Source organism: Amia ocellicauda, chromosome 7 (assembly GCF_036373705.1).
Source record: "Amia ocellicauda isolate fAmiCal2 chromosome 7, fAmiCal2.hap1, whole genome shotgun sequence".
Classification (NCBI taxonomy): domain Eukaryota; kingdom Metazoa; phylum Chordata; class Actinopteri; order Amiiformes; family Amiidae; genus Amia; species Amia ocellicauda.
In genome coordinates this window covers 18,317,216-18,343,949 of record NC_089856.1, presented here as the reverse complement: position 1 = coordinate 18,343,949, position 26,734 = coordinate 18,317,216, and the positions used below count along the sequence as shown (strand labels likewise).

The 26,734-nt window shown below is 41.6% G+C and overlaps 1 protein-coding gene across 2 annotated transcripts; it reads right to left on the bottom strand.

Moving 5' to 3' along the window:
* Nucleotides 1-16,856: 16,856 nt before the first annotated feature.
* emc10 (ER membrane protein complex subunit 10) lies at nucleotides 16,857-22,536 on the bottom strand. Of its 2 annotated transcripts, XM_066708795.1 has the most exons (8): nucleotides 22,106-22,536; nucleotides 21,711-21,768; nucleotides 21,501-21,610; nucleotides 21,287-21,403; nucleotides 21,005-21,186; nucleotides 20,001-20,094; nucleotides 19,640-19,734; nucleotides 16,857-17,295 (listed from the first exon to the last, which is right to left on the bottom strand). In XM_066708795.1, the coding sequence occupies exons 1-7, from the start codon at nucleotides 22,205-22,207 to the stop codon at nucleotides 19,648-19,650; spliced, it is 750 nt and encodes a 249-aa protein (XP_066564892.1). In that variant the 5' UTR covers nucleotides 22,208-22,536; the 3' UTR covers nucleotides 16,857-17,295; nucleotides 19,640-19,647. The 2 variants fall into 2 exon arrangements, with proteins under 2 accessions (XP_066564892.1, XP_066564891.1); XM_066708794.1 differs by lacking the exon at nucleotides 19,640-19,734 and having other exon boundaries at nucleotides 22,106-22,535.
* Between the last annotated feature and the right edge of the window lie 4,198 nt (nucleotides 22,537-26,734).

Below are 26,734 nucleotides of genomic sequence, written 5' to 3'. Positions count from 1 at the left end.
TTTTTTTAAGTGATTTTAAGAATTGATTTTAAATTGTTTTAATCATAAGTATTAAAATTTTGAATGTTTTTATTTATTGAAATGAAAAATACTTTACCTAATAAAACAGTATTATTTGGTGTTTTGATGATGGTGGAGATGGTGGAGATGGTGGAGAGCGCTGTCTAAAATGTCGGTCCAAAATACGTGTTCAATTGGGTTGAGATCTGGTGACTGTGAAGACCATAAGCATATAATCTACATCATTTCATACTCATCAAACCATTCATAGCGCTTTTCAACCGACAAAGAGCCGGTGCTGGAGCCGGAGCCGGTGCTCGGCCTGGGAACCAGCTGATCTTTTTGGGAACCGGCCCGCTTTTCCACCGGTTTTGGAACCGAACGCTGACGTCACTGGATGTGGGTGTTCCCAAGCACGGAGTAGAAGAGAAACACAGCAATAATAATCAGCACCAAGGCGACTGCGTCTTTAAACCCTATTTAACATCACAATCAAACTCATTAAAGTGTCTACACACAGCACAGATACAATGTCAAAACAAAAAAACGCGAGATCACACGTAGCAGAAACAAAAATACAACTATACGAATATGCAAAGATAACTCAGCCTTTTATTTGTATTTATTTTTATTGATGAATTAAAGGATTTACACCGATTCGCTATTTCAGACACTTTTACTGTATTGAAAAAATACAAGTTAGAGTCGTCACCGCGCACACAGTTCACATTTTGTGGCGTATTTTTACTTTTATTCTTGTTTAAAAAACAATGACTATAGGCTAGCCTATTGATTATGGATGCGGCTGTTTTGTGGGTATTTGCGGTGCAGTAGTGGGCAGATCAATAAACTGTCGGACGATCTCAGGTGATGTTAATGGTTTGATGGGAAATTGTGCTTATTGATGAAGTCTGGGATGATGGTCCCAAATCACTGTTGCATTCTCCCTGTTGCCAGACACACAGCAATGCTCTTATGTTTTGAAAGTCACCCTGGATAAGAGCGTCTGCTAACAAATACACAATAATAATAATAATAATAATAATAATAATAATAATAATAATAATAATAATAATCCATTGTCAGCACTGCTGGTGTGTGATCGCTCGCAAAGCGCATCACTGTAACAGCGCTTATTGTGTATTTGATCTTCTCTTACTGTACAATATGTATGGTTTGTGTAATTCGCCCTGTGCTAAGAAAATGAATTTATTCATAAATTATTAATTATGCGCAAACCAACCCAGGACACATGACTCGTAGGGGCACTGGATTCAGCGTAACACCGGACCAGATAATGATCATTTCATAAACAAACAACATTAATGTTCAATCTATATAGTCACATTATTATTATTTTTGTCATTTAGCTGACGCTCTTATCCAGGGCGACTTACATTTGTACCCATTTATACAGCTGGGCATTTTACTGGAGCAATCTAAGTGAAGTACCTTGCTCAAGGGTACAACAGCACTGCCCACGCCTATTTGATCCCACAACCTTCCAGTCATGAGTCCAGAGCCCTAACCACTTCTCCACAGTGCTGCCTATGCTGCATTAACTCTCCATCATCATAATATCGCTGTAACACGTCTTTCCTTTCACGGAAGGTGCACTCCTGGTGACCTGGTGAGCCCATATTGTTACTGTAGTGTCTCTCTCTGAGAGACCGCTGTTTGCTGCTGATTTCGCTCATTTTTAATCAAAACTCTCCTCACTGCTCGCATCTCTGCTGGCATTTTAAACATGGCGGCTGCACTCCAGCAAATAACTTTTTGTGGAGATGACTTTACCCCGCCCCCCGGCTCCTGACGTCACTGGTTCTTAGGTTCCAGACCAGCAAGTTTTTGGTGCCAGAAAAAGTGGCTCCGTTCCAAATTAGGCACCGGCTCCTTGTCGGTGGAAAAGCGCTATCAGTGACCCATCGTACCCTGTGGATGGGGACATTGTCATCCTGGAAGAGACCACTCCCATCAGGATAGAAATGTTTCACCATAAGATAAAGGTGATCACTCAGAATAACTTTGTAATGATTTGCAGTGACCCTTCCCTCTAAGGGGACAAGTGGACCCAAACCATGCCAGGAAAATGCCCCCGACAGCATAACAGAGCCTCCAGACCCCCTCACTGTAGGGGTCAAGCAGTGTCAGGCCTGTACCGCTCTCTTGGTGTCACCACACATGCACTTGTCAAGAATATGGTGAAGGATGACTCAACTGACCATATCACTTTTTTCCACATCTCTGTAGACCAGTACCTATGGTTTTTGCACCATTGAACTCCCAAATGTGCATTTGTCTTTGTAATGAGGGGTTTATGCACTGCAACCCTAATATACTATAATTCTCTGTGTAGTTCTCAATGAACTGTTCTTGCTGACACAGTCTGATCACATACTGCATTGACATTCTCAGTCACTTGGGAAAGAGTTGCTCTTCTGTTTTTCCTTACATATCGCAGTAATGCACGAGCATCATGGTCATCAAATGTGGACAATAATGTCCCCTCTTTCAAAGTCACTTAGATTCTTTCCTCTTGTCATCTTGATCCTAAATCAAGGTCAACTGGGCCTACTCAGCATTTTTATACATGCCACAGAGCATGATAGGATGTTAATTGCTTAATTGTATCATGCAGTACACCTCTGAGCTGCTTGTTACAGGGAGAGCCAGTCAGTTTCTACTTGTGTGTTTCAGCTTTCCTCAGGTGGTGAGAGGTGATATGACAGGTAGCCCCAAACACTATGGTCTGTCTCCTACTAATGACAGCAAAGACTATTACAGCCACATTTGCATCCTCACCATTCCAGTATCTAGCATCGTTCTTCACTGCTGCCCAAACCCAATCCTTGAGGGCCCCTATCCAACAGGTTTTATAGGTAACCTTTAAGTCTCGATTTATTAACACCTGGAACCATTTCATTGTGAGAAATTAAGCAGGTGATTTGTGAAATGTGTTATGTAGAGATTTGGTATAAAGCAAGGGTGGCCAACCCTGTTTCTGGAGAGCCACAATCCTGTAGGGTTTCCAGGTCTCTATAAATTACCAATCATTGGATACCTTGAACACAGGGACATTTTGCCTAACTAAGACCTACAATTGGTTCAATTAAGCAGATAATGATCGGGATAGAACAAAAGCCTGTAGACCCTGTGGCTCTCAATGACCAGGGTTACCCACCCCTGGGATGAAGGACATTACATACCCTTTTCAGCCCTCAATGACCAGAATTCCCTTAATTGAACAAGTTAATTGCTTAATTGATCAATAACTTCCATGTGGTCCCAGTCTCTGTCTGCAGTGTCTATAGTTTTGACAATAGGGGGTCAAAAAATATGAAAATAGAGATAAAGAGATGATGTAGATCAGGGCTTACTAACCTCCTTCTGATGAGGAACTACTTCAAGTATTCCTCCATAACAGAACAGGAAGTGGACTGAGGAATGGAGGTGGAGAGAAGAGCAGGTGAGAGAGGGATGTTGGAATTGAATGGGTCACTGGGTTTTGCTTCATGGACTGCCACTCGACTCTCGGGTTATGGATTTGGCCTGGAGGCTGCGTGTGTTTTTCTGTGTGCAGAGACTAGTTACAATTGTGTACTGAGGGATGTGTTGTCAGGACTAAAAGAGGAGTCAGGCTTGTGTTTATGTTTAATGTCTGTTTGTTGTGATGCCCCTGAGCACTATTATAATAATACACCCCTGCCCCGTCACTGTATCCCTGCACCCGGTGACGGACTGTCTCCTAGATCTCGTCCATTGAGCAGCCCTGGCGCCGTGTTCCTAACCCCCCACTGTGCCATGGGGTACATATATAAACTGAGCCTCCCCAGCAGTGCAGGGTGTGGCCCTGCCTGTCATCAGCCAGCCTGCTGAAGTCTGCTATGTGCTGGGTGGGAGCCAAGCTCATGTAGTGTAGCAGGCAGCCAACATTAGTTCCATCGTGTGTTTGAAATGGTCAAACGGTCAAACAGGTCAAACATCTGTTGCTTCAAGAGGAGCTGCTTTATAAAGCTCGGCCTCCTTGAGTGGCTTCGTTCCTCCAGCTCAGATTACTGGCACCCCATCAAGACACTGTTGCTGCCCTGGATTTAGTGGTCTACTGGAGAAGTGACGGCCGAGCCCCAGACTGTGACATGTAGTGGTTTACAGGTGAAGTTTGCTTGCCTCCTTTTCTGTAATTCGGTTGTAATTGGAAAGTCTGAATCATAGTTTTAATGAACCTTTCTAGAATCTCTTTCCACATTTCCCTCGTCTGCCTGAGCCAAGTGTGCAGATTACACCAAGGCATCTGTCACTGTGAGTTAAATCCTCCTCCTCTCGATATGAATGATGTGTTTGGAGGTGTCCCTGCCAATCTGGAAAAGCTCCTCTGGTTTGATGTGGTCAATGCCTTTCATGATTTAGAAGACTTGATTAAAATCCCCCCCATAGTCTTCTCTGCTCCAGAGTGAAAAGATTCAGTTCCCTCAGTCTCTCTGAGTAGGACATTCCCTTAAAACCCGGAATAAGTCTGGTTGCCCGCCTCTGAACAGCCTCTACAGCAGCGATATCTTTCTTGAAGTGTGGTGCCCAGAACTGTACACAGTTTTCCAGATGAGGTCTAATGCATTGTACAGTCTTAACATTGATTCCCTTGTTTTAAATTGTACACTTTTGACAATATACCCTAGCATTTTGTTTGCCTTCTTATTGCTTCCCCACATTGTTTGGATGGGGAAAGTGAGTCCATATAAACTCCTAGGTCTTTCACATGCGTTACTTCTTCCAGTTCTATTCCTCCCATAGTGTAATTATAGTGAACATTTTTATTACCTGCATGTACCTTCAATTTTAGGATCAGTCTTTGGTACGGAACCTTATCAAAAGCTTTCTGAAAATCTAAGTATACTATATCATATACTTTCACGTGATCTACATCTGCAGTTGCATGTTAAAAAAAACTCTAATAAATTAGTAAGACATGATCTGCCTTGTCTAAACCCATGTTGACTACAGTGAGGGAAAAAAGTATTTGATCCCCTGCTGATTTTGTACGTTTGCCCACTGACAAAGAAATGATCAGTCTATAATTTTAATGGCAGGTGTATTTTAACAGTGAGAGACAGAATAACAACAACAAAATCCAGAAAAACGCATTTCAAAAAAATTATAAATTGATTTGCATGTTAATGAGGGAAATAAGTATTTGATCCCCTATCAATTAGCAAGATTTCTGGCTCCCAGGTGTCTTTTATACAGGAACGAGCTGAGATTAGGAGCACTCTCTTAAAGGGAGTGCTCCTAATCTCAGCTCGTTACCTGTATAAAAGACACCTGTCCACAGAAGAAATCAATCAATCAGATTCCAAACTCTCCACCATGGCCAAGACCAAAGAGCTGTCCAAGGATGTCAGAGACAAGATTGTAGACCTACACAATGCTGGAATGGGCTACACGACCATCACCAAGCAGCTTGGTGAGAAGGTGACAACAGTTGGTGCGATAATTCGCAAATGGAAGAAACACAAAATAACTGTCAGTCTCCCTCGGTCTGGGGCTCCATGCAAAATCTCACCTCGTGGAGTTTCAATGATCATGAGAGCGGTGAGGAATCAGCCCAGAACTACACGGGAGGATCTTGTTAATGATCTCAAGGCAGCTGGGACCATAGTCACCAAGAAAACAATTGGTAACACACTATGCCGTGAAGGACTGAAATCCTGCAGCGCCCGCAAGGTCCCCCTGCTCAAGAAAGCACATGTACAGGCCCGTCTGAAGTTTGCCAACATCTGAATGATTCAGAGGAGACCTGGGTGAAAGTGTTGTGGTCAGATGACCAAAATCAAGCTCTTTGGCATCAACTCAACTCGCCGTGTTTGGAGGAGGAGGAATGACCCCAAGAACACCATCCCCACCATCAAACATGGAGGTGGAAACATTATGCTTTGGGGGTGTTTTTCTGCTAAGGGGACAGGACAACTGCACCGCCTCAAAGGGACGATGGACAGGGCCATGTACTGTCAAATCTTGGGTGAGAACCTCCTTCCCTCAGCCAGGGCATTGAAAATGAGTCGTGGATGGGTAATCCAGCATGACAATGACCCAAAACACACAGCCAAGGCAACAAAGGAGTGGCTCAAGAAGAAGCACATTAAGGTCCTGGAGTGGCCTAGCCAGTCTCCAGACCTTAATCCCATAGAAAATCTGTGGAGGGAGCTGAAGGTTCGAGTTGCCAAACGTCAGCCTCGAAACCTTAATGACTTGGAGAGGATCTGCAAAGAGGAGTGGGACAAAATCCCTCCTGAGATGTGTGCAAACCTGGTGGCCAACTACAAGAAACGTCTGACCTCTGTGATTGCCAACAAGGGTTTTGCCACCAAGTACTAAGTCGAAGGGGTCAAATACTTATTTCCCTCATTAACATGCAAATCAATGTATAACTTTTTTGAAATGCGTTTGTCTGGATTTTTTTGTTGTTATTCTGTCTCTCAGTGTTAAAATACACCTACCATTAAAATTATAGACTGATCATTTCTTTGTCAGTGGGCAAACGTACAAAATCAGCAGGGGATCAAATACTTTTTTCCCTCACTGTATCTCCGGGAATATGGTTTTCATTAAGATGCTCCTCTATTTTCTGTCTAATCATTTTTTCCAAAATTGTACAGGTAATCTATGTGAGACTGATTGATCTGTACTGTTGGAAATATACCATCTGGCCCAGGTGATTTGTTTGTTTTTAATTCTGCTAGTCCCTTTAGTACCTCCTCCTCATTTATCCTGATATCTCTTAGAGCAGTGGTTCACGAACTGTGGTACTCGTACCACTGGTAGTATGTGGAGTGCCCCCAGGTTGTACGCCAGACTACCCTGTAATTTATTGTGTGCACAGAAAAATTAGTAATTAAAAAAAAAAAAAAAATAATAATAATAATAATAATAATAATAATAATAATAAAATCTATGTCAATTCTTAATTTGTAATGTATTTAATTTGTTTAACAAAGCTTGAGATGGGTTTTCATATTTTCTATTTTAGTAAAAAATGTGTATTATATCTGTTAAGTTCCTGTTAGCTACGTTGGTACTGCATGTGCTAATACTTGAGTGTTTATACCACTATCGAGCTTTCAGAGAGACAGTTTAGCACCACATACGCCAATAGAACAATAAAAAATGAATACCTCGCAAAAATCAACTATTATATCATGGCTGAAAGGACAAGACTCCAAGAGGACTGATGCCAGCTCCGATAGATCAGACAGACGTTGAAAATGAGGACAATAATAAATCGGTCAACGACACTAGCTCTAATGCAGAACCCAATACAGACAGCACTGCTGGTGTTAGCAAGTGTCGGAAAATGGCAACAAGGCAGTACGATCCACATTATCTAAGTCTGGAATTTACTTACACTGGGAAGGAGGAAGAGCCATAGTGTGTCGTGTGCTGTGAGATTCTCAGCAATGAGCGCATGAAGCCAGAGCATCTGAAGCTGTACATGGGATCTTGAAGGATAAGCCTGTTGATTTTTTTCAAAGGAAACTTAAAGATCTGAAGCAGCACAAGTCCACCATAAGGAACAATACTACTCCAGTTTCCAAAGCCCAAGAAGCATCATGCTAGTCTGCGGATTGCTAAAGCAGGTAAGCCCAACACTATTGGTGAAGAACTTTGTTTACCATTGGCAAAAGAGCTGATGCATATTTTGTGTGGAGAAAAAGCTGCTAAACAACTTGACCTTGTGCCCCTTTCGAATGACACAGTTACTCGCAGAATTATTTATATGGCAGATTATGTCAGACGTACGCTGATAGAGTGCATTAAGATGAGCAGATGCTTTCACTACAATTCGATGAGTCTACTGATGTCGCCAATTTGGCCAATTTGCACGTTTATATTAGATATGAGTTTGAGGGAATGTCCCATGAGGACTTTCTGTTCTGTAAGCCACTACCAACAAGAACTACAGGGGAGCATATTTTATTTCTGAATTAATTAATTTATTGAAGAGAATTGATACGAAGTGGTCGCACTGCAGCATCCACCACAAGGCACTGAGAGTCAAGAAAATGCCTGAGGATTTAAAATCTGCGCTAGACTCAAAGTAGTGAATTTTATCAAAGCCTGACCAATTAATTCACGTCTGTTCAGTGTGCTTTGTAATGAAATGGGCAGTGAACATGTACAGCTTTTGACACATACTGAAGTGAGATGGTTATCAAGGGGCAGAGGCTCAGGAGGCTCTTTGAACTGCACTCCATGGTACAGATGTTTCTGCATGACCAGAAATCTCCTTTGGCAAGTCTCTTTGATGATCCAGTATGGCTGGTACAATTAGCCTACCTGGCTGATATATTCTCACATTTGAATGAGCTGAATATGGGACTGCACAAAGCTGCAGCTTTTTCTTCATAGCAGTGATCTTGTCAGACACATAAAAAATTGTCAAAGAGGGCAAGATCTCTGCTATGAAGAAAAAGCTGCAGCTTTATGTTAATAAAATCAAAGCAGGCTCTGCTTTCCCAACTCTGAAGAACCATCTGCACACACATGGTGTTGTACTTGATGCTGCAGTTTGTGATGTGATTGCTGTGCAACTTTTGTCATTGGAAGAACAGTTCTCAGAGTATTTTCCAGTAGAGGCCACAAGAAAGTGGATCAGGAACCCCTTTACTGTTGATGGCATGGGAATACCCGAGGATCTGTCCTGTGCAACAGAAGTTGCTCAAGTTAACATCTGATGATACTTTGATGTCATAATATAAACAACTGTCACTGTTGCACTTCTGGATCCAAAGGCAGAGTGACTACCCAGCCCTCTCATTACAGGGTGTGTGGTTATTGATGCCTTTTGCTACTACCTATTTTTGTAAGAAAGGTTTCTTACTCTCTGCTCTCCCTGCAATCAAGACAAAGTATCGCAACAAAACGAATGCTGAGCCAGATCTGCATTTGAAGCTCACTGTCCTCATCCCTAACATTTCAAGGCTTTCCTCTGCTAAACAGGCTCACCCCTTACTAAAAGTGCTCAGTGCTATTTTTATTATTTGTGCATGTGCGTGTGTGCGCTCATGTTGGTCATTGAGATTTTCTGTGGTTTCTATGAGAAGGTGACTTGTAGGTGGTACTTGGATGCTTTGGTTTGATATGGGGTGGTACTTGGTTAAAAAAGTTTGAGAACCACTCTCTAGAGTGTGACTGGACTGATTGTTAACCTGTGGCATGTTATCTGTTTTTTCTTCTATAAAAACCTCTGTAAAATACTCATTTAGAACATTTGCCACATCTTGTTCGTTTTCTAAGATAGTTCCATTTCTAGCCTTTTCACTTCCTCCTTTATTTCCCTATTTACTTTCCTGATCCCTCTCTTAACATCTCTTTGCAGTTCAATATATTCTTTGTATTTTGTTTCGTCCCTATGCCTTTTGTATGTGCTATACATTTTCTCTCTCTATCTTTTTGCATGGTACAAATTTCAAAGTAGTATATTCTTAAAATATAACCATCAATTTTCAACAGAATCTGTATCCAGTGTGCCCCAGTCTAACTCTTCTAAGTGCTGCTTCATACCTTCAAGGTTTGACTTGTTTTAGACTTGGTGCTTGTTTTTTGAAAGCTAACCATATTGTGATCACAGTTTGCCATTGGTTCTCTAACTAGTGTCCCTCTGAGTCGATCTTGGTCATTTGAAAAAATCAATGCATGCACACTCTCTGGTTGGTTCCCTGACAAATTGAGTTAGAAAGTAGTCATTTACCATCTCAACCATTTCTATTTCTGCTTCTGTAGTCCCAACTGGGCTTTTCCAGTCTATGTTTGGGAAATTGAAATCCCCCATTATAACAGCCACACCCTTGCTACAATGCAGTCCTGATTACAGGGCCAGCCCTGACCAATTTGGTGCCCTAGGCAAGATTGTAGCTGGTGCCCCTTGCATAACAGCCAATTCCACCACTGATCATTGTGTTCATACACTCACACAGAAAGTGCATAGCTTAATGTCTTTGAGATTTTCTTTATTTTAGAAACAAAAACCCCACACAAACAGTATTAAACAAACAAGTGACATAAAACAAATTATAAATACAATATAAATAAGAGCATTGCATGAAAAAACGATATTACAGAAACCTAAGTGCAATATGCAAAATGTAGCATTGCTCTACACCAGGGGTAGTCAATTATTTTGTGTCAGGGTCCAAATTTCTTGGTCAAGGTATAGTCAAGGTCCAGACATTGGAGGGGTAAGGGGGGGTTGGTCACACCTTCAAATGACCCTTTCCAACACACACACACCATTCTGTGAATTAGTAATATACCCTGTTGATTATATTTAGTACATTCATTTGACAAAGTACAAAAATAAAATGTTTACATTTATATATTAGTATTAAAACGGTTTCAGACCACTTCAATTTTAATTTGTTAAAGATTATTGTAGTCATATAGATAAACATAATAGAAACTTTCAAGCATTTTGTGTCTTATTAGATTCAAGTATTCACAATTTCTCTTTGTCCCACTGTGCACTGCACAAAATTAGTGTTGAAAAATGAGGGCACAATTCTCGATTTGTGCGCTGCTAGAAATATGCAGCCTGCATTGGAAATAATTTGTTTCCACCGCTGACGTAGGAGTTTCTAGGTGAACACAAGCTATGGCATCGTGCACCCCCCCGGTCATGTGTATGCACTTTTATATTTTAGAGGCGAGGTTGACATATGTCCACACGACAAACGATGCACATTTTAGCTGCTTATTTATAGAAATCAGGAAAACCGAATACCAGTTTTTGTTTTTTTGACGATTACAAAGTGCCGCTCTTGCCCCAGTCCAGAATGTGTACAGAGTCACTGAACTGGGAATCTGTGATCAATCAACTCACTGACTAACTAAAGGGAACACAAGCTCTATATAGGACATCCCATATTAATACGTGACATCCTATTGGATAATAACCAGGAATTGCTGCAACTAGGTTCCACGCTATAACAAGCACTGAGTGCAACAAACCTCCGTAACATTACATTTAAAAAAAAATAAAATATATATATATATATGATGAAAAGATAATTAAAATTATTCTTGCGGTCCAGTCAAAAGCATCTGGCCATCCGGATTTGGCCTGCAGGCTGCCTACCCCTGCTATACAGCCTTACTCGCCTTGCCTTTCTTGCAGCAAACAAGTGACATAAAACGAATTATAAATAAGTGGATGGTTCGTGCAGCACACTTAAAAGAAAAAGTGTATTTCAAAATTATGTTATAGGTTAGGTTATTCCCCAAACACCTGAATAGTCTCTCCAACATTCCCTAATGAATGTAAGGTAAAAGTAACTGACATTGACTCTAGCTAGCTCTTTAAATGAGCGAATGTTACTAGTATCGTCCAAAGAAAGCTGGCTTGTAGTAAAGGTGTGTTCACACTGCCCGCTCGCTAGCGCGACAGAGCGACACGCTGCCATTCATTTCCAATGAGAGCTGGCGACTCCAAGCGACAGGGGGCGGGGCTCCGCTCAGAGACAAAATCTCCCGGCGACAGCGACAGTGGAGAGTTGAGCAAAGTTAAACTTTATGCAAATTAGCAGCGAGCGCGCAGTGACGGAGTTTGGCGACAACCAATGGGAGGCAGATGTGCTCTGCATATTGAAGTGCCTTCTCTTTTCTACTGGCTAGTTTAAAAATAAGACCTGTCCCCTGCGAGTGGGAAGTCTGCGCACAGTGCAGGGCTCAGCGACAGTGCGCCAGTGACTGAGCGATTTGTGAGTTGAGCGAGCGGGCAGTGTGAATGTAGGGTAACACTGCTCCAATGGTAACTATGCAATAAGATAAACTATTCATTCATCACATCACAACATCACCTCTGTCCTTATCCCATTTTTCCTCCTCTTCTCTTCTTTTTCTTCCCTGGGCACCAGAGGGCTTTGGTCTTTTTGACATTGTTTGAAGTGGTTACCGATGCTAATTGATCATGTTTCCCGTTCAGTGTCACTCACTGCTTCAGATAACTGAACTCGCCCCCCCCACAATCAGGTCACTATGAGAGGGGGCGACGCTGCGGGCAACACGGAAAATGTAGTTATGTTGTTGTGGGGGCTTTTGCTTTTTTCTAATATTTCAAATTAATAGTATTAAAATAATATTAGTAAAAAATAGTAAAAGGAAAAAAAAAAAAAAAACCTTCACTCATTCGGGTGCCCCTATGGATGGATGGCGCCCATAGCATTTGCCTATTCCGCCTATGCCCAGGGCCGGCCCTACCTGATTACATTGTAATGCAACATCTTTCTGATGTGTACCCTTTCAACTTGTATTCATCGCCATCATTTTCTGTAAGCCATGTTTCTGTCACTCCTACAACATCATAGTCACACACCAGAAATCTGGCTTCTAGGTCTAACATCTTGTTCCTTATACTCCTGGCATTGAGGTACAAACATTTCAGGACTTTCCTACTAGCAGTTTCCCTTAATATTTATTTCCTTAGTAGAACATCTCCCATTGTCAGAGCTCCCTGGCCTCCTGGTCCTTAGTTTAAAAGATTCTCAATTACTCTGCACATATACCCAATGCATTAGCCCCCCTTCTGTTTAGATGTAGACCATCCAGTTTGTACAGGTCCCATCTATCCCAGAAAAAAGACCAATGCCCCATAAATCTAAAGCCCTCTTCCCTACACCAGGATTTCATCCATGTGTTGAACTTTCTAATCTCTGCCTGTCTCTCTGGCCTGGCACGTGATACTGGAATTATTTCAGAGAAAACTACCATGGAGGTTCTGCTCTTCAGTTTCTTTCCTAACCATTTAAATTTGTCTTACAGAACTTCTGGCCTACCCTTTCCTATGTCATTGGTTCCAATGTGGACCATGACCAGTGGATCCCCACCCCAGCTTTGGCCAGTAGTCCGTCTACTAGTTTAGGGAGATCTGCAACCTGAGCACCAGGCAGGCGATTTACCATGCGGGTCTCCTTTTTACTAGAACACACTGTGTGATCTACCCCTCTAAGAATCGAGTGTTCTTCTAGAACTACCTCCTTGTTCTGGGGGGAGTGGGCACCATTGTGCTCTGGTGCTCAACTGCCCCCCCTCACCCTCTGAGCCATCACTGTCCAACTCGCTGTCCAGCGGTTCGTACCGGTTGGACATTTCTAGCTTTTGGGTCACCTCTTCTAAGGTATATGCGTGCCCTTTTCTGAGGTTACAACCTACTGTAACCCAGTAGTTCTGTACACTTTACTGCTCTAAGGGCTCAATGTTCTTAGGTTTTGGGGTGTACACCATCTATCTCTAGGGTTGTGCCGAAGTTCGAATCCGCATTCACAGATGTCGAACTTCGCATGTTTAGCAAATCCGAACTCTGTCGATTACTAAACCAAACGAATTTGAATTTGTAGCAAAATATTTTTGTCTAGCATTGCAACACACACATGCATGAAGTCAGTCAGCTCATTCACTCAGTTCGGTCCAGATGTTATTTTACAGAGAGAAGGGATGACGTGATAATTACAGATAGGGCTGTAATGCTGTCGGAGAGCAAGAGACCAGAGCGTTGCTCCGACCGGCACTTTAAAATCCATTAAGGCGGAACTCCGCCTCTGACACAGGGGTGTAGTGGAGCCAGGCAGAGCGGCACCACTCTTTCAATCCCATGCTTCTCAATTCTAAATATTTAAAATTATGTGTAAATTAATTTAAAACATTTCCTTGCGCTGTGTATTTGTATGAAATAAGTAATAAAACCCGCTTATTAATGTACCAATTCATATAAAAAGTGCGTGCCGCACTCGCTCCTTTTTATTCTACAACTACACCAAACAGACAGGCTGAAGTTTATCTTTCTGTACCACCCTACAAAGTGAATGCATTTTCAGTGTTGGTGGCATCTACGGTGTGTTTTAACCTCACTCTCAAATTAGCTCTAGTACAGAAAGGCTGGTTTACACGCATGAGAACACTTAAAACACTTCTATCACAGAATCCATGGCTGTCATGTGACAATGTGTTCAAATTAAACTGGTAGCTGTGCCTTGCAGCTTTAATAATTTGTATTAGTGTTTTAAAGGTAGGATTACAACACGATTTAAAGTATCTAATGGTGCACAACAGATCCACAAGATCAAAAGCATAATGATAATAGAAAAAAGCTTTGCGCATCAATAACATGAAATACAACATTGCTAACAACTAAACGTCCATCGGCAACTTACTTCACCTTTTAAATCTTGCACTTCTATAATGCGGTCATTTAAGGATATACAAGATTAATACTATTTATATTTGGAATGGGCGTGCTTTTTCATTTTTCCAAATTCCAAATCATTTTCTCAAGTATTTGGGTTTGACCCTGTCCTTCTCTGGGCATTTTTTCTTGACCACATAACTGATGCCAAACGTGCACATGCATCATCACTTCACGAGTTAAAACCCTGCATGTCAACTCTCCCTGTGGTGCTCAGAGCTGCTTGTATTTTTGAAGTGTAATGTACAACTACTAGCCTGAACTACATGTAATAACTAGTAATAGTAGTATTAGATACATGTTAAGAACATAAGAAACCATGTTGAATAGTACCTTTTGCATCTGAACAGTTAATTCAAAACGTCTGAAGACTCCTGCAATTGTTAATTTGAACAGTGAAATAATAGTAATAAAAGTACTCCATTACATTCAATTTGTGGACTATGAGCTGATGTTTTTTCAGCTCTATCTCACATTTATAGCATTTAATGTGTTAAACACTTATTTTTTTATTTTTTTAATAAAAACTGCAGCAAACTGATTTTACAGTAATACTGGCAAATACAAAATGCCCCTCAACCTAAAACTAAATACGCTACATCCACATGCTTTAAAATCCGCATTTGACGGGTGCGGATTTCTGTCAGCTCCATCACATCCCTCTCTCTCTCTCATAGGCTGGTTGACCAATTCTTCCATATAACGAATACAACGCTGATCAGCAAGCTGAGCCTCAAAATCACAGACTTTAATCTATAGGATTTCAACATGCCGACAATGTTCACAGATTAAATCTTCCTGGATGAGTTAATCCAGAAGGGCAATCATTGTGCAAACACTGCCACATGCTTCCAAATGTTAGTTTTCAGTCTCTTGGTTTTTGTTCCCTAGTCCATTGGTTCCCAACCTTTTTAATGCCACGGCACACTTTGCTAAAACCATAAACCTTGCGGCACACCAACAAGAAGAAAAAAAAAAGAATTTACTAGGTATTCTCTTACCTGAATGGCAACGGGTTGCTAAAACTATTATAGAGTAATTAAAAGGGCAAATGTGTGAAGTGCAAGGAGTGGCCTTTAGTGGTTTGTTAAAAAAGTAGACAGACATACTAAATAAATTACTTGTAATTAATACAAATCATTTATTTAGTGCAGGCAGACCAAGACCAGACACTAAAAACTATTCACAGTAAATATAAATAAACAGCAAAATATGTTCAGTTCACAATACCTTATAACAAGTTAATTAAACTAAGGGCCAGATTAAACCGCTACCATGTACAGATTTGTAGTTTTCTATTAGCAGGTGGGTCAATGTTTTGATTTAATCCGGTCCTAAGTGGTTCAATGTAACATTACATTACATTAAGGGCATTACAATTGTTGAAAAACAATAGCACATGGATCAAACATGCTATCCTCTCCGTTTTATCCTATTTCATGAAATGTTTTGCAACTGAAATGTTTTGTTTGCAGACTGAATACACACGATAAAAATACATGCACTGTTAATTTAAGCAGTTTCATAAGCCTACCAAAAGGGCAAGGACAAACATATTAAATAATATTTATAAAATCTCTTTCGTCCACAAGTCCAACTTAGAAAAAGGACAACCAGAGTGCAAGATAAAAATGAATTCAACATCTGTCAATTTAATCAATTGCGTTTCAGTACCACCGATAGCACTGCAACTCAACGCAGGTGCGAATTCAGTCACAACTACCGCAAAACCGACTGCCGCAGTTCTCCTTTCCTTTCCGTTTAGAAATGTATATCATTTAGAGTCTACAGTAGATGTTTATGAAGTTGACAATAGAAAATTAAATAATATTTTTGATCAGATAAAAATCTCACGGTACACCATTGTGACACAGCACACGGGTTGAAAACCACTGCCCTAGTCAATTCCTTGGCTTTTTGTTACCGAGAAACAGCGCAGCTCTCTCTAAACAGTAGCTTTAAGTACCTTTTGTCTACCTGCCACCAATTCACACTTAACTGGCTCCACCTGGAACAGAATTCCTTAACTAAGTCACCTTTCATTCAACTGATTTACTCAGCAGCTATACTGAATTGACTTAAAATTAACTCAAACTACAGACAAGATTAACTTCAATTAAGGCAAAGTTCAAACAAAATGAGGAACGCAAAGACTGTCTGAAACTAGGAACTAGGAAAATGGCTGCCTCTCACCTGTCCTGTGACTGTCTTGTAATGACTACTTCTACCATCATTAGAACTACTAAGCATAACAATAATCGTAATAACATAAATTATTATATTCTTACTTATCATTATTACTACTACTAACTTCTTCATGGCAGAATTAATAGTTTTAACTGCAAGGTCTCTGCATACTAGACCGATGGGGGTGGCCTATTCTTTCATCATCACTGTCATGTAAACCCCTGTACCTTATCTAAAAGAGATCCTTAACAGGACAACACCTTTTAAGCGTATTCCATAATATGTAAATAAAGCCTCCCATTATTTTATTAATGAAGTAATTTGCATTTTGGGGATCTAAAATAAACTCAAGTCTCCAATCTAGTGTCTCTATAGTGTCTCCACCTTGTCTGTCAGTGGCTAAAGCTGCTGATAGATCCATAAAAACGATAAACTAAAAACATCATTGTAATAAATATTTATTTATATTTTATTGCAAAAACAAACAAAAAAACAAGTTTGCAGTAATAGACATTACTTCCTATAGCAGCCTGTGGTGGAGGATTTGAGCATCACACCACCTGAGAAGCCTTCCACTTCCTAAACACAGAAGAGACTGGGAAGGGGGGAGGGATTGGATGTTGCAAGAGAGTAAAGAGAGAGGGAAAGAGGAAGAGAGGGGACAGGGAGGGAAACTGTGACTGATCCATGCTGCATGGTCACCCTGAAAGCCATTGGTCGCTGCTGTGTTCCGGAATGGGGTGTGTGGGTGTGTGCGTGTGTGTGGGGGGGGGTGCTCATCGACCTCCACCATTGGCTGCCCCTCCTCCAGCCCCTCCTCCTGCCTGGTCCTGAGCCCCTGACATCATCAGGAAGAGGACGAGAGGAACAATGTACATCCACTGAGAGAGAGTGAGAGAAGGTTGGGGAGAGAGGGAGAAGTTAATTAAAAACAGCGCATAACTTGTACAATGCAGTACAGTTAAAAGACAGATTCAGTGTAAGAACATGCAGTGTTAAAGGAACAGGGGCTGTAAATGACAGGCTCCACAAGGGGGTGTTTCTGTACATCTTATTTGCAGCTGTGTCTGTAAACACTCATTTCACAGGCTGTTATCAGCTGGGAGTCTCTTTAAACCAGTGGTACTCAATAGGCGGCCTGTGGGCCAGAATGCTTTCAGAAAGGCCTGCCAGTTGACCTAAAACAATATTCATCAGTCGCGTCATATTTGTCCTGCCTTCTAAAGGCAAGTAACCAATCAGACATCATACAGCTTGTGACAGGTTAGATTTATTTTAAACAAGAAACCGGGAAAAGAGAATACTTTAGTTTGAAACCATTATGCAAGCAGGCGACTGGCTGTAAGATCATCATCAAACAGTGAAACAGAAGTAAACTATACCTTTATACATTTACATTTTGCATTGAATAAATACTAGCATTGACAACTTTACATATTGCATTTCCATTGTTTTCGTGGTTCCAATGTAATTTTTTATTACGTAAAATATAATCAGGTATATGCACTGTATATATTTGTGCTAATATTAGGCTACATACGTACCTACCTACCTAACATCATCATCATAATGTATTTGCTGATCATACTGAATGGCATAATCTTGCATTTAAATGATTATTAAAAATAAGGACATAATTACCTAATTAGATTATTGAATATTGTGTTCAATTTCTATTGGTGCATTTATTCCATCTCTGTTTGTCAAAACAGCAGCAAGGCATTGTGGTAGAAAGTTTAAATGTTATCCAGGTAAGGTTTTTCCAACAGAAAAAAACAGCAGTGCCTAAACGACAGCCTGTTTATGTTTCTCTTGAAGTCTGGGATTGAACATTATAAAATACCAATGCCACAATCGTGTCACAAATGAGCATCTCCAGCAGTGCCTGTGCCTTGCCCTAACCACCTACAAACCAGTCTTCACTAAGCTGGCCAGAGATTCACAATGCCACCTCTCCCATTAGACTGACACAAAGGTAACATTAATATTTTATATACTATCTAGCTGATCCCCCTACTGGACTACCAATTTAGAGACACCCTGTGCCCCTCCAAGGCTGTATCACAGATATGGGTTCATTCAACAGACTCCCCATAGTGGAGAGAGAAAGAACTACAGGCCAGATACAGTGGGGTCCATTCACTCACGCTGTCTGTCTACATCCCTCACTCCCTCGCTCGCTCCCTTCCTCGGTCTCAGGGGTGTCAGACTCCAATCCTGGGGGGGGGCGCAGTTTCTGCTGGTTTTTGTTCCAACAGGAGTCCCAATTACTTAATTAGTGTCATTATTTACTCAGGTAGGCTCATCTAACACTTATTTTTATAGCCAATACAATGCGTCTGTCTCAAAACAATGAACCCACAGAACATTTCAGAGTCTGGCGAGAAGGGTTCAATTCATCAATATAATTGTTTAATTAGACAAATTAAGGAGCCGAGAGCTGGGCTGGAACAAAACTCAGCAGACACTGCGGCCCCACAGGACTGGAGTCTGACACCTCTGCTCTATCCGTTTCCATCCCTCTCTCATTCAGACATGGTCCTAATACCTCCGAACCCAGAGCTGTGTTCCCACAGAACTGGTAGATCACCTGGCCCCGTCCCCCTCTGTCCGAAGACTCCCACCACCATCACCCACTCCCAAACCTCCACCTCTCCCTCTCTCTTTCCCATTTACTGTTGAATCCCTATAAACTCTACAGCAGTGGTGCCCAAACACAGTCCTGGAGAGCCCCTATCCAGTAAGTTTCTTCAGTCTAAATTGCTAATTTTTACAGACTGGGACCACATTAGTAATTAGTAGTTAGTAATTGATCAATTAGGGAAATAACATGTCCAATTAAGGAAAATTTAAGTGCATTTTCTTCACACCAGATCTTTACATTTTACAAATCACCTGCTTAATTGATCACACTGAAATTGTTCCAGGTGTTAAAAAAAACCTATAAAACCTGTCGGATAGGGGCCCTCAAGGACTGGGTTTGGGCAGCACTGCTCTACAGCTTCACACTCCAAATGGTGTGTGTAGAGAACACTGGACTGCACTGTGAGGAAAGGGACAGAGGGAGTGTAGTAATGCACTGTGTATATCATATAGTAACTATCTTTGAGAATAAGAGTGAGAGTCAATGTGAGAGAACTGAGTAATTGGGTGAGTGAAAGAGTAAGAGTGAGTAAGTGAGAGATAGTGAGTGAGTGAGAGGAAGTGAGAGAGTGTGCCAATTACTTGTGGGCTCAGCTCTGCTCACTGGCTCCCCCTGCTGCAGCGGGAGGGGAACTGGTGGCCAGGAGGAAGATGGCTCCTCCCAGAATTAAATACCACTGGAATACAGACACACAGCAATCAAATCGCTGTAGCACACCAATACTCAAATCAATTACATCAGAACTGCAACACACACAGACCAATCGACCACTCGTCAATAACTCAACGATGATCAATGACATTAGCCCTGGAGTACAGATGCAGACCTATCAATCACTGCACATTCAATAATGAACAGCAGCAGGGCAATGTGTCAATTAAACATTAACTGCAAAAACAGACTAAACAAATACCACTACAGTACAGATGCACACAGACTCACATATTTGGCGAAGAAAGATTTCTGCTCCTGTGGATTCTTGCCTTTTTTCTCCTGCTCCTGCTCCATCCTCTCAATGAACAGAGCTGTCTCAGGACTGGAATGGAAGGGGGGAGGGAGAGAGAGAGAGAGAGAGAGAGAGAGGGAAGAGAAACTGTCACTGAACAATGTAGCACATCCAGGGCTGAGCGTCCTGGTGTTCGGGCTGAAAAGCCCCAATGTTCAGAGAGGGAGGGAGAGACACTGATGTCATCATCCTGCAGGAGACATGGTGCCAGGCAGACCTGTCAACTCCCAGTCCCTCAAGCTACAGAGAGGTCAAAGTGCCTTGGTGAGAAGACCAGGCAGAGCTCTCTAACTCAATAGAGCCCATAAAGGAGTCCCACATGGCTCAGAATCAGAAGCAGTAGAATCTCCAAAGACAGAGAGGGGCTCCCATCTGTGCAAAGGAAATCTTCCCCAGCCTCCAGACTGAGACTGGCAATTTCCAGTTCCCAGGGAAGTGTGCTGACCTGTGGGGATCTGAATGCCAGGACAGGCAGCCTCAGGAGTGTGTGTGAGCACCTGTCAGTATCAGTGCCAGTGTCGCCAAACTCTCAGGCAAGCAGTTTCAATTGAAAAATACTTAAATTCAAAGTTAGCCTGTGGGAGAGGAGGCAAGAAGGGCGGTGGCTCAAACCAAAAAATGGGCAATTAGTTCTGGGTCGGGTCAGGTCATATACAGCACTTCGGGGGAGAAAAAAGGGCAGGGGAAATAAAATGGGCACCCCTGTCCCCCCTGCAGGTCCCTGTGTAAAAACATGCACACACAGCAGCGCTGTTGCTAACTCAAAACGAAACACAAACGTATTCCATTTGTTTTTTCGTTTATGATATGTATTTATATTTTGAATTCAATGTGTATGGCACAAGTTTGATCATATAGTATAATGCGCCAGGGCTGTGCAACACACTTCCAGAGGCTCTGAGGAGAGTCCTACACATTTAAAGAAGGGAGGGACACTTACGATGGGGCAGCAGTTGGGCCCATGATGCTCAGTGTGGTGTTGAACACTTCCAGGTCGACATCCTCGACCTCCGACCCCTGACATGATCCCGGCAGTGTCACTATGGAAATGCCAATAACCGTGCCAGTGACATCTGTGTTCACAGTGATGACATCACTGAGGTGAGACTCCACTAAAGCACACTGACAGAGAGGGAGACATCAACAGCAGTCAATCAGTGTTAAGGTCCTGTAGTGTCCAGCCAGTCAGTGTTAAGGTCCTGTAGTGTCCAGTCAGTCTCACCGCTCTGATGAAAGAGGTCAGGTATCCCTCAGCCAGTGTCTGTCTGTCCGTTTGTCCACTCTGAAGGGAGCTGAATGGGATCCTGACTCTGTACAGACCATCTACTGCAGCAACATCCTGAGGGGAGAGAAACACACACTGACTGATTGGACACTACTACAGTACATTGACACTGACTGACTGGACACAACTATGCCATCCCTCTCTCTCTCACCCTCAGTTTGTTCCTCTCTTCTTCCGTCAGTTGGGTTTGAGAGAGAGAGACAACCTCCCTGCCCACACGCCACTGCAGCGCCCCTCTATGGGTGAACCGGGGACTGTCATCTGAGAGAGACAGAGAGATTAATAGAGACTCAGTATCAGTAATAACAGCAGTATTAACAGTGTAGACGAGGCACAAGGCCTGCCTCAGTGTTGAACTCACCCAGCTCAAAGGAGTGCTCCAGGGGAATAGAGAAGCCCGTCTCTGTCTCGCCAACCTCCTGAACAACAACCACAACCACGTTGATAACAATAATAATAATCACCCTGTTCCTGAGCACCGGACCTGTCAGTCACTGCTTTGGCACCGATGCAATTTAGTCATGCCAGTATCGTTTTTTTTTAATCTGATAGCGAGTTGTTAACACAGACAGAGATAGGCAAACACAGACTTATAAGAATTACGGAGGGATAGAAGAGTAAACACATAAGACACTAAACTGACGAACTCTGTCGGAGCCGAAAACATCCACCCATTCACACCAGATAAACCCGTCTCACAACGACTTAATACCGTAAAAACAGACACAGGCCGCCAATCTTCAGCATCACACTCACCCGCCTGCCCGAGTTGCATTCCCCAAACCCGGTCGTGAGCAGCAGGATGACCGCGGCAAACACGGACGACTGGAGAAACACTGACACACTGACCGCCGCCATGTTTACAAAGTGCGCTGCGGAAGCGGGGTTGAGTTACTTAACGACGCTCGTACGTTCGGCACGCAGGACGTTAAGGGGACTACAACACTACGTCAGAGTACGGGAGGAAAGGGAAAGGGAGAAGCAGGCACCGCCATACTGTACTGCGGTAGAACAGAATATAGTCTAGTATTAATATCACAAGGTTAAGATTAGTAGTCGTTATATAACTTTATGTTGGTTAAAATCTTATAGTATGTAGCCTACAGTCTCCAATAGTAAGTGCATTAATGAGTTATTTTAATAAAACAAACTGCCAAATGGTGTCAGAGTGACATTACTTGGCATCCAGTTTCCGTATACTCTCATTGCCAAAGAGGCTGCGTTCATGGCAGACGGGAGTCTGCGCGTGACGTCACTGTCTGCGCAGACGGAACGTGGACAGCTTTTGCATTGGAACTACAGTCTCGAGCAGAAGAAACATGGAGTCGGTGTTGAGAGAATTCAGACGTATTCGCAGAAGAAGTGAATGCAATCAAAGTTCCCTTCGTGCTCCACCAGCTTAATACTTTACAGTGTAATTAGAAAATGGGCCATTCAATCCTAGTTCATAGAAGATTAAGTGGCTTTACGATCCTTTAATAATCTTCCATTAGTAGAAATCTTTATTCCTACTCATTGTTGGGACACTTAAGGGTTACTAATCAAATTAATTACAACAGATTATATATATATATATATATACACACACACACACACACACACACACTGGTTTCGAATCTACATTGAACGTGTGGTTTCAGAGAAATACACATGTACAATATTTTGTATGTATTATTATATATTCCCTTGCCAGGTGTGACTTGATGGCGCTGGCACATGCAGTGAGGTCTGTCTCTGGTTGAAACACACATTTTTGTCACACAGCACTCATTTGATGTTTTGAAGCTGTGGCAGCTCCAGCACAGCCTGTATATAGTTTTTGCCCTCAACTCCAGCCTGAGTGTAGCGCTACCCCTGGGGCAGAATCAGGGCCGGCTCTGACCAATTTGGTGTCCTTGGCAAGATTTTAGCTGGTGCCCCTTGCATCACAGCCAATTCCACCACCGATCATTGTGTTCATACACTCACACAGAAAGTGCATAGCTGTAAGTCTTTGAGATTTTCTTTATTTTAGAAACAAAAACCCCACACAAACAGTATTAAAGAAACAAGTGACATAAAACGAATTATAAATACAATATAAATAAGAGCATTGCATGAAAAAACGATATTACAGAAACCTAAGTGCAATATGCATAATGTAGCATTGCTCTACACCAGGGGTAGTCAATTATTTTGTGTCAGGGTCCAAATTTCTTGGTCAAGGTATAGTCAAGGTCCAGACATTGGGGGGAGGGGGGTAAGGGGGGGTTGGTCACACGTTCAAATGACCCTGTTGCAACTGATACAACTTTTAAGGCTTCCATGTTGTATCAGTAGTTTTCAGATTTGAGCAGGCATTTTGTAGTTAAAATGCATGTGTTATTAAATGTGTAATTTTGAATTCTAATCCAATGTAGTATAGATTTGAGATTTTCAATATTTCAATGTCAGTGAAGTATAATATTAATTTATTGATTGCATGCATCAATTTTGAAAGGTACCATTGTATTTTTCACTTAATTCTAGCATATATGTGAAGTTTTCATTGTGTCATTCAAGATGCAGACTGCAATTCCCAAGTTTAGCCTCATGATGGAGGTAGAGGTCTACATAAGGAATGTCATGATGTGGCTAACATGCGAAGCTTTCATTTTGGTTGGTGTACAGCAGCAAGATTTTGTGTCCCATCAACTTGGCTTCATCAACTTTGACAGATCTTTCTTCTAGTTTAATCACTGACAATTTAAGTTAATTAGGCTATAGATCTGAAGATATTTGCTGTCATAAGTGACATAATGTAACAGAATTTGGTGAGTTTTAGGATTTTGCTGATAGGTTATTCTGGGGTCAATATCATGCTTTTGTTAATATGTGTATTTTGGATTCATGCACAGTCATTTTCTTGTGGCTGCCATGTTGTTGAACACAGTCACTTGTCTCTTGCAGATGTGATAGAATGCAGTGTCTATGTAATACATGCAAAGTTTCAGGGCACTGGGCTTTAGGGTTCCGGAGTACTAGCTGTTGTCATTTTTGCACGCGGACACATGTTAAATCCAAAATTGCGGCTTAACCGTGTACCTCACAATCTTAATTATGTTAGGTTTTATGTTCAATGCACAGACATAAACACAGGTGCTGAGTTTCATCTGTGTACTGCATTCCAGTGAAGAGGTAATGTGATACTTGTCTGAAGCGACGCATACGTTTTATTTCATTGGCCCACAGCACCCATGGTTTTCACTGGGGCAACTCGCCTTTAACAACCTTGGTAGTACTCTGTACTAGTGTCATGCATACTAATTTGTGGCACAGTGGGTTAAGTGGCATGGATTACAAGGCACCAAATTTGGAATCAGAGAATGCTATATGGCGGACAAAGCGTGCTCCCGGGGAACTTCTAATGAACAAGCGTAATAGTGGGGCATAAGGTATGCATGTGTATGAAGTGGCATATGCATGTGTCCGTTAGTTTTGGAGAAGAAGATTTGTGTAGCATTTCACAATTTCACCTCTAATCGAACATGGCGGCGGCACCATGTGACCGACACGTGTTGTTTTCACTGCATTTGTAGGTATAAGATGTGTTTACAGCATCTTATCTTTGTGCATGGAAGCCTAATAAAAATCCTAACAAAAACAATAGGCTTCCAGCACTTCATGCATGGAAGCCTAACTAGAAGTTGCATGCAACTTTTGAGGCTTCCAGGTGCTTGCAGTCGAGAAATGTATGGTTTCAGACTCATACAAATATTAAGCAGATGAAGACACATGTTGACAAGCAGAGTATTCATGGTCAAGTTCCCCCTCTTGTGGTCACATATTTTAACGTAGAAGGCAGTTACAATCTCAAGAAACCAACTACACTTATTTGATTTAAATATATCAATTGAATTACATTAGTAATACCCTCAATACATCTAATATCATAATATAGTAGTAAACACTTGATTCTCTAAGTATAATTTTGTTTACTTTAAAACACAATCTAACAATTTAAGTAGCTTAAGATTGTTGCTGCTCTTCAATTTGCAGTTACCTTCTTAAGCTTATTTAGTTGCATACCTGGCGTTTCATTTAGTTATCATGTTGATTTCTGATGTGTGCGTTATATATATTTACAGCTGGATAAGCAAAGTATATCTCTAAGGAGCAAATAGCAGCAATTAGGTTTTACTATTGCGCCTGACCGAGTAGCTCCTATTTTTACTATTGCAACTGTAGCTTGCACAGTAAACGTTTTATGTTCACCCTTTCAACTCTACTTTATAGAGCCAGCGATTCTGCACAGTTGAGTATATAACATGTTACCATAAGTTATGATTTCACTGAGAGAGAAGAACATGAATTTATGCCCCCCCGTGTTGCATCCTTAACATTAAACAGGAGGTCATGCACAAGAAAGGGTATGATGTTATCACACCCTTTAATGTGCCGCACAACCAGAGGAAAATTCTGTAAGAAGAGACTCCACCACAGCAGTCTTTGGTTGGTATGGCCAAGTCTTTGCAAAAACGTTAAAGGATTATGATCAGTATAAATCAAGATAGAACTACACCCACTCAAGTAGATTTCAAAATGCTTAATAGCAAAAACCAGAGTGAGAGGTTCTTTTTCTATAACCATGTAATTTCTTTGATGCTTATCAAACTTATTAGAAAAGAAGCAGATAGGATGCTCAACCCCACATGGGTCATCTTGCAGCAAAACAGCTCCAGCACCAGCATCATTTGCATCCACTGTCAGTTTAAAAGGCTTGGAAAAATCTGGCACAGCCAGAACTGGTGCATTTATTAAAAGAGCCTTGGCCCCCTCAAAAGCCTTCTGACACTTTTGGGTCCAAACAAAACGGACCTTAGCACTTAAAAGATCAGCAAGAGGCGTTACAACATTGGATAAATTGTTACAAAAGGCCCTATAGTACCCTACCATCCCTAAAAACCTCCTTAAATCTTTACGACTGGTAGGGATGGGAAAATTGTCAATTGCCTCCACCTTAGCCCTTACTGGCCTCACTTGTCCCTGTCCCACCACTTTTCCAAGATAGGTAACAGTAGCTTTCCCAAACTCACATTTTGCCAAATTCACAGTAAGATTTGCATTGATCAAGCGTTCAAAAAGTTCAGTTAGTTGAACAACATGCTCATTTGAAAACACCTTTTTCTCAACCAATGCAGAGACAATTGCAGCTTTTACATCAGCCTTTCGGCTGCCCTTAACAACTTCAATTTCATAGCAAGTAGCAAGTTCCAAAAGCTCCGCCTGGGTGCAGAGATATAACTGTTCCACCGTCGGCGCTTCAGAAAACTGGCCAATACACAAATTATATTATATATCTAAATATATATATACACATACACACCAAATAAACAACAACAACAACACGCTAATAAAACAGCACAA